This window comes from Citrus clementina, unplaced genomic scaffold (genome assembly GCF_000493195.1).
Source record: "Citrus clementina cultivar Clemenules unplaced genomic scaffold, Citrus_clementina_v1.0 scaffold_5, whole genome shotgun sequence".
Taxonomy (NCBI): Eukaryota; Viridiplantae; Streptophyta; class Magnoliopsida; order Sapindales; family Rutaceae; genus Citrus; species Citrus x clementina.
This window is the reverse complement of record NW_006262201.1, coordinates 17117917-17130174: the sequence shown is the minus strand read 5'-3', so window position 1 is coordinate 17130174 and position 12258 is coordinate 17117917. Positions and strand designations below refer to the sequence as shown.

At 32.9% G+C, this 12258-nt stretch overlaps 2 protein-coding genes across 3 annotated transcripts; both read right to left on the bottom strand.

The window, feature by feature from the left end:
* Positions 1 to 898: 898 nt before the first annotated feature.
* On the bottom strand, positions 899 to 8038 carry LOC18041873 (histone deacetylase 14). 2 transcript variants are annotated; one of them, XM_006432109.2, is made up of 9 exons: positions 7969 to 8038; positions 6573 to 6838; positions 5266 to 5340; positions 4549 to 4650; positions 4194 to 4265; positions 3126 to 3182; positions 2651 to 2902; positions 2136 to 2317; positions 899 to 1700 (listed from the first exon to the last, which is right to left on the bottom strand). In XM_006432109.2, the coding sequence occupies exons 1-9, from the start codon at positions 8003 to 8005 to the stop codon at positions 1400 to 1402; spliced, it is 1344 nt and encodes a 447-aa protein (XP_006432172.2). In that variant the 5' UTR covers positions 8006 to 8038; the 3' UTR covers positions 899 to 1399. The 2 variants fall into 2 exon arrangements, with proteins under 2 accessions (XP_006432172.2, XP_006432171.1); XM_006432108.2 differs by having other exon boundaries at positions 6573 to 6814.
* A 3090-nt stretch (positions 8039 to 11128) lies between these two features.
* On the bottom strand, positions 11129 to 11545 carry LOC112097978 (uncharacterized mitochondrial protein AtMg00810-like). Its single transcript, XM_024183577.1, has one exon. The coding sequence runs from the start codon at positions 11543 to 11545 to the stop codon at positions 11129 to 11131; it is 417 nt and encodes a 138-aa protein (XP_024039345.1).
* Positions 11546 to 12258: the final 713 nt, after the last annotated feature.

Here is a 12258-nt window from a genome sequence, read left to right as displayed (position 1 = left end):
AATAAAAATTAATGGTCTGAAAATATAACAAAGTAAAAATACGTATAAGAGTTGATACGTAAAGTTTATATTTCAAATGATGATGTCATCAATTAATGATTGCCAAATATTTGGTAATAATTAACTTTTTTACATGATTTCACAGCACTAATAAATTAATGGCATGTCATGTGTCACATTATTTAGGATACAATTTTGTGTTTTTGACTTTGCAAGCATATATCTAAGATGTGACTATTGGTGATTGCAATTTCAAAGTAACCTAATTTATAAATGTTGCCACAAAAATAGATAAGTATTCAAAATAAATGAACTTCAAACTTCAAAGTTTAAATACTTTGTAGTGTGAACGACAATGCATACTACAGATACTCCTTTAAGACGCGCTGCGCATATTATATTGCATTAAGGTGAATTAAGGTATAATGCAAAATCATGTTAGTGCAATATATATTGTATTACATATGCTAATATTTTATATCATATTTCTTATTACTATTAATTTTAAATGAATATTATTTAAATTTATTAATATTTAAGTATTTATAATTCCTTATACTGTATTATTTAAAAAAATTAATTTTTATATATTAGTTATTGTAATATAATCAACTAACGTAATATTTGATTATATTTTTAATATAGTTAATATAAAATAAAAATGTAATGTAATATTTGAATAAAAAATTATAAATTTATATTAATTATTATTATGTAAAAAATGAAAGAAAATAAAAATTAATTTTGTATAATATGATTAGATAATCTAATATGGAAATACAAATTTACTTTTATTCATTTATTTTTTTTTTTAAAGAAAGCTAAAGAAACAAACTGTCGCAGCAGCTGTACAGCCCAACATGAGACTGCACTGCAAGCAGTCTCGGGTTATGCGAGTTGACAAGCACACCTTAGTCCACAAATAAATACCCTCTTACTTCTACGTAACCACAATAGCACGCCAAGTTGCATTCTCTCTCGGTAAATAACTAAGCATGAAATGAATAGCCTTAGCCCATGTTTATGGTAACATTAATCATGTTGATTCATGTTCTGGCGCATTTTGCAGTTCATGAAGACGGCTAGCAGCATTGAAATGCAGCCATTGATGCAGCTACTGCCGACATTTGTAGAAATGCAACCATGCCAACAGTCATGAAGTAGCTTTATCAAATCCATAAGAAGCTTGTTGTCATCATCACATAAATAATCTACTTGGGTGGGCATCTAGTGCAAGCATTCATTAAACAGATCACATACATGCTAAATCAAATATGCTAAACATCACTAACATTTACTACATTATGTCATTGAGTAGTGTATCCACATGCAACAACTTCAAATATGGAGAGACCTCGAGCAGCTATACGAAAGTTAAATTATGAAGGTTTAGACATTCTCACAGGGAGTGTATGTGCTTTACTCTTTCAATTGCCTGCTTCACCTTAGCAGAGGGTTCTTCATACAAGATGGCAGGGTTGTCGAACTCAGATGCCTTGCTAGGCTCCCCAAGAAAAGCCCGGAAAGAATCCGCCACTGAGTACGAAAGAGAATTCAGGTTGTAGCCTCCTTCCAAAAAAAATACACAGCGGCTTCCACATAGATCTTTGGCAAGCTGTTTAATGTTAGCTGCAAGCATGTAGTATGTCCCTGTTGTAAACTGTAGACTGGCCAGTGGATCCAGTACATGAGCGTCGTATCTGGATAAAGTTCAATATGAGACACGCGAGTAGGTGAATGGCCGGAATGAGGATGATAATTCAATCTAAGTACCAAGTGACAACATTTTCAAACTCTCATTTAGAATTTTGAAGAATAGTTTATCCATCCGTTATAGTGGGATTGGCTTGTTATTAAAGATCCAAATTGGAAAAATGCAAGCGTGAGTGGTTGGATGCACACCCTAGCACATGTATGCAATATATTTGAAATGTTGAAAGTCATTTCATTTCAATATTTGCAAGATCACCACAAGGTCACTGACTTCACATATTACCATATTATTATTTTCTTTTTTGGCCTGATCATTATAAAACTCATCCTCATCATCGTCAGAGAGAGTTTTCAAAAGAAATAAAAATAAAAATTGCCGTAATCCGTCAAGTTACATTTAGACGTGGGAAAGGGCAACTCACCCAGCAGAGACGAGAATCAAATCCGGCTTGAACCGTTGAGCACATGGAACAATAACTTCATGAAACACAGTTCTCATTGCAGTGTCACCAGAGCCTCCAGGTAAAGGCAAATTGAGTGTTGATCCTTCACCATCTCCACGACCTACCTCATCAATTTTACCAGTACCGGGATAACTTCCATCCTGTATTAGTGAGTACATTAGGGTTTGATCAGTTAATAAGCTTGTTCAGCATCAAACTTTTGAAATCAGCATATGTCCAATGTCTGCATAGTACCAAGCCGTGCGTTTGATGTCAATGTTCTCATAATCCATTAGTGCTTAAAAATGTGCTTTTGAGCATGATATAAGTAGAAATAGTATTATGACCTGTGTTGCCCTTTCCCATGTGCCATCATAAATAAGAAAGGGATAAGGGAAGTAGATAATTGAACAGAACATGAAATGTACAACTGAATAATCAAACATGAGAAACAGGACATTCTTATATATTTTGTGGACCAAATCTATACTCACCTGGTGTGTTGAAAGGAAGAATATATCTGGATCATCATAGAAAGCATCATTTGTACCATTTCCATGGTGAACATCAAAATCAATGATAAATACTCGCTTCAATCCATGAGCACGTTGAGCATAACGAGCTGCGATAGCCACATTCCCAAAAACACAAAACCCCATTGGCCCCTTTGGAATAGCATGATGTCCAGGAGGTCTTATCAAAGCAAAACCCAAAGGTGGATCCGGGCGGTTCTTAGACGCTGCAACCTGATGTTTATCTAAACAAAGTTTTAGCTGATATAAATTCAAAATAACTGTTTTTTTAGCTTACAATCATCTAGTGTTTACAGATACCATCTGGTTCTGATAACAAGATATCTGTTAAATCACAATGTAGACACAGGTATTGCATGCTGTGAAATTGAAACAATTTCAGCATTTTCAACTAAAATATTTTTACAAAGACTAACATTCTAGGTCAAGACATCACCACTGAATCAACTAAGGCAATTCCAGCTCCAGCTGCAGCAAGTGACTCCTGGAATGTCTGCAAGAACAAAATCATCATCAGAAAGAAGGGGAAAATTGACGAACTGGTTGCATATTGAAGTACAAGTATCAGAACTATATCAATATACTACCAAGAAAAGGTGGACGGGAAGATTAGGAATGCTAAAGTTCCAAATTCCATCCTTGAATGCACTGTTAAGTGTTATTTCTCATTTTATGTCTAAACTGAGCAGATATTTTTTCTTTTATTTTTATCCATACATTTATTTACAAACTGCAGCTGAAACCCATAACATTGTATTCACAATCAAAATTATGAGTCTACACAAATTTTCTGATAAAAAATAATCTAGTACAACAATATTCCTAATCTTTACTCCTAAACTTATCAATTTGAGCCCATTACCAAAAAGAAAATTCATATCCGTGAATAAGAAGATATAGAAATCATTACAGAATGAGACATCAAATGATGCCTCAACAAAAATATAAAGAATATGTCATTGCAATGAATTATAGAGCAGAAACAACTAGTTGGTAACGGCAATCATCCACCAATAGCCATATGAATAATTTAGAAGTGAAAAGGCAGTTGTTTCCGTCAAACTGATGACAACTTAACACTTATTATGCTACTGCTCTAAAGTCTAATGAATACCCAATAACTGGAGAATGCGATCTCAAAGTTCTTTCAATTGATAATAATCAGCAGAATTGATCTACTAGTAACTTCATTATTATTTAAGAAATTACAGAGAGAGACTTCTTCCTATTATAGGCAGAAGACAGAGACTAAAGAAGCAATAAAGTTTGCAATGTGCCTCTAGGACAATTAAAATTTACTGTGCTCTAATCCAAATTCTCCTAACAATCATAAGGAGTCATGTTGGTTTATTCTGGCACTCATCGGCTGATAAATAACATAATTGTCTTACACTGTGGAAACTGTGGCATATATTTAATAGTCCAATGTATAGTATCTAGAGGCGAGTCAACGCATCCACAAAATCCAAAATCAAAATTCAGCTACTTAATGAAATTCACTTACAGTTGCAGTAGCATATGTTGGTCCAGAACCTTCAATTAAAATAATGCCCTGTTGTGAAGCCCGATCCATGGCCTATAAACCAATACATATAATCAATTAGCACTCCAGATGTTAAATACTGACAAGAAGATTAAATGAATAATTATTTTGGTAAGTCAATGTTTGTACACATGCATAGATGAGTGTACAAAATGATTTGCTGGTGAGAAAAATAAAATGGCAATGACCAAAATAAAAATACATTAGCTACACCTATAGGCCAATTCCACTCTCAAGTATTTCTCCTCTCACATATGATCAAAACATGGAATGGCATAACTGAAAAAGGAAAAGAGAGTGGAAAATAGCCATCTACCTTTTCAAGTCCTGATACGTAAGCTCTTGCATGAACACTTGCAATGTCGTCAACTGAAGCGGGGCTAAAATTTTTAAGTTCAATGATCTCTGAGCCACGGAACTGAGACATGTAGGAAAAGATAATAAACAAGCAGTAACAAATAAACTGGTGCTCCAAAAAATACCATCGTATAATTGCTCTCTAGAACTGTTAGCTTTTATGATCAATTAGTTCAATACTATCTTGGTCCACAGGAGGCCATTGTACCTATGCACTGCAAAAACTGGAGGTGAGCTTCTCTACTTCAGAAACCCTTTTTAGCCTGGTCACAGACTCACAGGATTCAACTCAAGCCTCATGTGAGACAAGAAGTGATGTTACTTTTCACTTAAATTGCTCTATCTTACAGAATAGAATACAATTTTTCCAGCAAAGTCTCTCTTCAAATTTTAGTTAAGCATTCACAAATTTTAAAAATATTATATGCTCATTGAAGTAGTTTTATTTGGTGAAGAAAGTAATAAATATTCTAGTAATTTGTCATTGACAACTGAGGCGATGTTATTCATCATAATCACAGTTTAATCTAGTAGTTTTCAACTTCAATTGACTGAGATGAAAATAATTGACAAAAGATGGAAGTCTACAATTGCATACAATATGGCAAGATGACAAAGCATGGAAATTGGAAGTCATAAAATTGAATAATGACATAACATGAACACCATTGAATACCTCCGACGTAAGCTCCATCTTTTCAAGAGCACTCACAATTGCAGGAACTCTAAGATGGGATTCTGGATGCAACTCCTGTTAGCAGTAAGAAGCCAAACTGTCAGAGGAATATGCAAATCATCAAACTCAAGAAGACAAAGCAAGTTTATTTTTTCAGGAAATGTAAAAGCTAAAAAGTAGGGAGAAACGGAGAGGGGGAGATGTAATTGTTGCTTTCTTTCCATTTAACAAGCATAATCATGAATTACATACTTTTGTCTCTAATTAAAAGCAAAACCGTCAATTATTTTTCATGTTTCACAAGGAACAAAGAGAACTTGTATTGAGATTAAGGATAAATACAAAAGGAGTGAGCCAGCTGTCAAAAAACAAGGACAAACTGTTCCCTAGAATCGCAGAAGGTTATCAAACGAGGCTATAGAACTACTGATGTGAACAGCTCAAAATGTTAAAAGACTATTATGATGAATGAGACTTATACAAGAATAAAATGGATGTCAAAAGTAATTAATTGGGGGAAACGAAATCAAAACAAAATGTACCTCACACTGAAACTTACTAAATTTAATCATTGGACAATCTAGTCACACACATCAGCTGGCACATAATAAAAGTGAAACAAGTCTCTTCATTTAGCACGTGTGACTGAAATTTTATTCAGCATGCAAACTCTATATTTAGAACATGCTGTAGACGATACAGTCTCCCAACAATGTTAAACATTATTACATATTATCCATTCAGCATCATAGCAACTTCTGCATAAAAATAGAATTCAATGCATGGAAAATCAGAAGATTAGTAAAAGCTTGTTCATTGGAACTACCAACAAGAAACAATAGGCAGAAGAGAAAAAATTTCAAATCAAAAAGACAGCTCATAGTGATAGGAATAGTAAAGTACGAGTTTGAGATCATGGATTCGTTTAGCAAAAGATTACGTTCTAAAGATCTAACATAAAATGCAAAGAAAAAAGTACAAAAGAAAAAGGAAAGAAGAACCTAAGATGGCATAAGTTGGAGATATGTATTGGAGTTTTGAAAAAACAATGCAGAGCACCAGACAATCAGAACATGCGACAGAGCCAGATTTGGGCATCAAGAGGACACACCGTCAAGCCCTCATCAAGACGCAGAAAGGCTAGAATTTTAGTATTTCACTTTAACATTGAGATGAAATCAATTAGGTATTAATCCCCAAACATAAGATCTTTAGACAAATAAAATATCAAAATTCTCTAAACCAAAATATTCTATATGCAATCAAGTCATCCATCTTTATGAAAACGAACAGAAAATAGAATATACCTGGTTGTGGCCCAGAGCAGGAGCTACACCATAAATCACTCGCGCATCACTTAGCTGTAAATTTAGATCCTTTTCTGCAGTATATGAACAAATGAAACCTCTTTTGTTTTTTATTAAGTTTTTTCTCTGCAAACTTGAATACTTCCAGATATGTCTATGCCCCAACAATTTAGTATCGAAATTAAACTGATTGTGACTTTTCCACTGGCGCACATGATGGCTCATCAAAGAAAACAGATTCCCTAAGAAAAGCACAATTGATTTATCTGTTAGAAAGAATATGAACTTCCTCAGTAATGCTAAATGCCAAAAGACCTTTTGCAAGGAATATATGCAGCTATGCTGATATCCAGGCCCTTATTGCCTTAAACCCAGATATGAACAAAACAAAAGCTCAAGAATGACCACACATTTCTGCAATACTATAATTTTTAATTATAACCAAGCATTTGAGAGAACTTTTTGCATCACTAGCAGTACCTTAAAATGGTTAAAGTTACCTTTGTGTTATTTTAAGGTGTTTGGTAAAGTGCTTTCTGCAATCAAAAACTTACTTCAACTGTTTTGTAGAGGTGTCCTTAGTAAGTGGTTTTCAAGCAAGTGCGTTTGGGTAAGAAGTACATCATGAGTACTTCTTCGGAATTGATTTCCACAAAAGCATTCCTGACAAGCTTTCATCTTACCCACAGAACTGAGGAGGCAATTCAGATAAGCATGGCAAGAATGCAAATACTAGCCCCGACACATTATTAGAAAAGTTAAGCATGTTGTAATCATGTCGCTTGTTTGCCATATTCTTAATTTGTATCTGAAATAATTTCTAAAGATATAGTAAGTATAACGTTGTTATTCTCTTAAGTCATATACAAGTCAAACACAACATGGTTACTCAAATATTTGATACTCATGTCACACACATTTTCACGTATTGAGAATTATGAACCCAAACTGGATACGATCATTAACCAGGCAACAAGGTGACGACATGATATCAACTTTGTGCTGTGCTCATATGGAGTTGACTGGTCATATCACCAACAGTGAACCCAAAAGAGTATCATGTTGCACTCAATAAAAATAACTAAATAAGCATATGAATCCACAATCTCTTTTCCAGAAACCTCAACTGAAAAGACAGAAACAGTTTGTTTGAACAACCGAAAAAAAAAAAAAAAAGTGACGTAAAATTCATCTTCCCAAAACAATGCATAGCTAAATGATATATCCAACATCACCAACAAAGAACAGATAGAATTTGTACTGGTTTGTATATAATCTAACGATATAGACACCCGCCAAATTTTTATCGGTCTTAGTGTAAAAACACACAAAATATTAAAACATAGTCCTCTAAATAATTAATTTGCAATATTATGAAAGAGGGGGAGAAAATTACCAGGAAAAGTCGGAGGTTTTAACATTTGGAGCTCCATTTAGCGACTGAGCAGGCAGCTACCAGGTGCCAACCGTTATATATCTTTTCCATTTTTATTTTATTTTATTTTGTTTATATATTTTCTTTTAGTTTTTTTGGGTATTGTTGTTTTTAGTTTTGTTATTTTTCATAAACTGCGTGATAATTGTAGGAGTCTATTTATGAATTATATATATATAGATATAGATATAACTCACAATTTCTTGGAAAGGAAAAATAAAAAATACCAATTATTGTCCACAAAAAAAAATTTAAAAAATAATGCAGCTATAAATTTTCAAATATAAAGCAGAAGCAACAATTTAAAAAAGCAAAAATTTTAAAGATATAAAACAAAACAAAGAAAAGAACTTTAAATAAAATAAGTCTTTGATATTTAATATGAATATCCGTGGACAACCAACTTAATATTGTTTATCATCTTTTCTCAAAAAAATTAAATTATTATAAATATTTCAACGTTAATGGATTATGTGGATGAAGCAGTTTTCAAATATTAAAGATAAATCAAACTGATTATCAAATAAATTTTTATGTGTGACCAATTAGCGACCCTACCTAAAAAATTTAAACCCGACAATTATTTTTTCATATGATTTTATTGTGATTCGGTAAACTCTAGGGAGTGATATCAACGGATCTGGGCCGCAGGAAGTGGGCCGAAATTTTGCTTTAGAAATTGAATTCGAATTCTCTCTCTATCTTCACTGCTTTGATTAGTTTGGTAAAAAAATCAAAAAAATTATTTTATGTTTTTCAATATAGAGAAATAACGGAGTCATTGCCATTGCCGGAAATATTAGACCTGCTAAAAGCATAAAAATAGAGAAAATTTGTTGAGAATTTTCACATAAAGGGTGAAATAGAATAAAATAAATAGAACAAAATTATATTTGTATATAAAGGATTTGGGTGATATTTGCACGATATAAATATATATATTATGATTTTTTTAATTCAGAAAAAATAAATTGAATGATTGTTTACTTTTTTTATAATTTCAAATGTATCGATAGAGACTATCGGAGAACAACTGTTCTCAATCAATTAAGCAGATTAATAAAAAAAATCAGAAATTCATTGTCTAGTAATTGATAATTGGTTAATCAAAACAACAAGGCATTTTGAGAGTCTCCGTATCAACTAAGAAAATCGATACTTTGGCAATCCCAAAAACTCTCATGTAAAATTTTAAGAATATTAGAGGGCATACTATCTCACCAAGGGTAAATGCCACAAGGCAAAACCAACATTTGCGAAGTAATTAGCCACCTAATTTCCTTCTCTATAATTTGGTTGTACCAAAATATGGAACTCGATTGATATTTTTATCACAGATTCTACTTGTTTAAGATGTTTTAGCAAATTCTGTTAGACCAAGAAAATAGTTTCATAATTCACTTTGATTAATAATAATTGCGCAGATTAATTAAGCCTTATACGGACATTACAATGAAATAAAATTGAAAATTATGATTTAAAAAAAGCTTGAAAACTAAATGTATGCGTAAAATTAGTACAAATCATGATAATTGCATAATTGTAATTTTCGTGATTGCTGAGACCCTAAGATTGACTATTGAACGATGATGGTGTCTGTCCTTCAACAAAATGATATATATATATATTTTTTAAATCAACATTAGAGGAAATTCTTCAGTATTTTATTTAACCTTCTTCGGGGAAAAAAATAAATAAATAAAACTCTTTTTAATGAGGTTAATTTTTTGTACTGTGGATCTTCCACTAGTACTATCAAATAGGGATGGCAAAAAAGTTCGGGCCGATCCAATCCCGACCCAGTCTAGGCCCGGGAACTTAGATGGCCCAAAAATATAAAATCCGCATAGGTTGGGCCTAGACAAGGGCTTAACAAAAAAATCCGGACTTAGCTCGGGCTTTTTTAATTTATAAAAAAAATAAATTTAATTAAAAAAACTCAAAATACTAAATTAGTTTACTTTTTTATATTAGTATTTATTATTTATTAGGTTATATTACTAATATTTTATGCATTGGACTATTATTCTATTATGTATTAGATAATTATCTTTAATTTAAATATTTTTCTTAATTAAAAAAATATGTTATAATTAATAAAAAGAGCCCAAGCCCATCCTGAGTCCGACCTGAACCAATTTAGATGAGCTTTTGAAGGGTCTGGACTTTATTTGAATAATGTGGGTTTCGGCTTCGAAAAGACTGGCCCAAGCCCACAAATTGCCACCTCTAGTGTCATTGATACTATATCTATTCCACTCTCCCCCACTCCAACAAATGATCTGAAAGCTAATTCAAAAGAAAATTGATTGAGAATTTTTGGCATCAAATCTTATGAAAGCACGTATAAAAGTTAACTTTCTTGACGAGGGCCACACATGTTCAACAATTTGGTTGGTATTAATATATCCAGTGAATTCGGCTGTTGTTGTTTATCTTTGCAATTCTAATACTTTATTTATAAAGAGAACAAATAAATTACTTATAAATTAGTGTAGAAAGAATTAAAATATTCGTTAAGAAAAAACCACTCTCTATTAATTCCCAATATTATGATTCTGATCACTCTCCACTAAATCTCAAGATTATGATTTTGTATATTACAATTCTGTATACCCATAATTTATACATGCTATATTTATATTTATTTAGTTTCTTATTTGAGCTTCATGTAAAGCCTATATATAGGCTCATTCTCTTTGTAAATATGAAATCAAATATATAATAATAATACTTCATATTCACTTTCATGGTATAACACTGAACTTTTCTTATTATTTTGTTGTCCTTCAAATACTGTTTACAGGGAAGATATTTATAGTGATTCTAAAACACATAACCCTACTACAGTTTTAGGAAACAAAATAATAACATATCATCTAAATATTCGACTTCCTAATTCAACTTATTCTATTTAAATTAAATGCAAAAGATCTTCCTCAATTATATTCATCATGCCCAACTTGCTTGTGAGAAGTTCAAAATTCTGTCTGAAGAGTCCCTTGGTGAGAATGTCAGCTATTTGTTGGGTTGATGGAACAAATGGCATGCAGATAATGCCTCCTTCAAGTTTCTCTTTAATAAAGTGGTGGTCGATTTCAATATGTTTAGTTATGTCATGCTACACTGGATTGCGAGCTATACTAATCGCCGCATTGTTATCACAATAAAGCCTCATAAGAACTTCAATTGGTCTCTTTAGTTCATCTAAGACTCGCTTTAGCCATAACATTTCACACACACCATGTGCCATAGTTCGGTGCTCAGCCTCTGCACTGCTACGGGCTACAACACTTTGTTTCTTGCTTCTCCAAGTAATTAAGCTACCCCATACAAAGGTACAATAACCTGAAGTTGATTTTCTATCAATAACTGATCCTGCCCAGTCAGCATCTGTGTAGGCTTCAATGGTCCTCTGAACTCTTTTTTTAAAATACAATCCCTTTCCTGGAGTATCCTTTAAGTACCTCAAAATTCTATATACTGCCTCAAGGTGCCCTTCATACGGAGAGTGCATAAATTGGCTTACAACCCTCATTAAGAAAGCTATATCAGGACGAGTATGAGTCAAGTAAATAAGCTTGCCCACTAACTTCTAATATCTAACAGTATCAACTGGAGTTCCATATTTAATTTCTTCTAGCTTGTGATTTGGTTCCATAGGAGTATTTGCAGGTCAGCATCCACTCATCCCTGTTTCTTTTAGAAGATCCAAGACAAACTTACGTTGGGACACAACTAAACAAACTTACATTGAGACACAACTAAACCTTTCTTAGATCAAGCTACCTCCATTCCTAGGAAATATCAAAGTGTTCCAAAGTCTTTGATTTCAAAGCTAGAAGCAAGACTCTTCTTCAGCCTCTCCATTTCTATCAAGTCATCCCATGTGAGGATGATATCATCCACATACACAATAAGTACTGCTATCTTCCCATCTTTGGAGTGTCTAAAAAACATGGTGTGATCACTTTGAGCTTGAGCATAACCCTGACCTTTGACTGACCTAGTAAAATTTTCAAACCAAGCCCTCGGATATTACTTGAGGCCATATAATGATTTCTTCAGCTTGCAAACTCTAGAATGAAAATTTCCTTCAAATCCAAGGGGAGAGTCCATGTACACTTCTTCCTCTAGATCACCATTCAGAAATGCGTTATTTACATCAAGTTGTTGTAGTGGCCAATAAAGATTTACCGCCATTGAGACAAGCACATTGACAATATTTAATTTTGCCACTAGAGCAAAGGT

Bases quoted from the DNA above. Each gene is read 5' to 3' on its own strand.
- LOC18041873 (XM_006432109.2), bottom strand. From the start codon at position 8,005: ATGGAGCTCCAAATGTTAAAACCTCCGACTTTTCCTG. The intron at 4,651-5,265 runs GTATTCAATGGT...TACATGTCTCAG, and splicing joins AGATGGAGCTTACGTCGGAG to TTCCGTGGCTCAGAGATCAT. The intron at 2,318-2,650 runs GTGAGTATAGAT...TCACTAATACAG, and splicing joins TCTTCCTTTCAACACACCAG to GATGGAAGTTATCCCGGTAC.
- LOC112097978 (XM_024183577.1), bottom strand. From the start codon at position 11,545: ATGAGGGTTGTAAGCCAATTTATGCACTCTCCGTATGAAGGGCACCTT.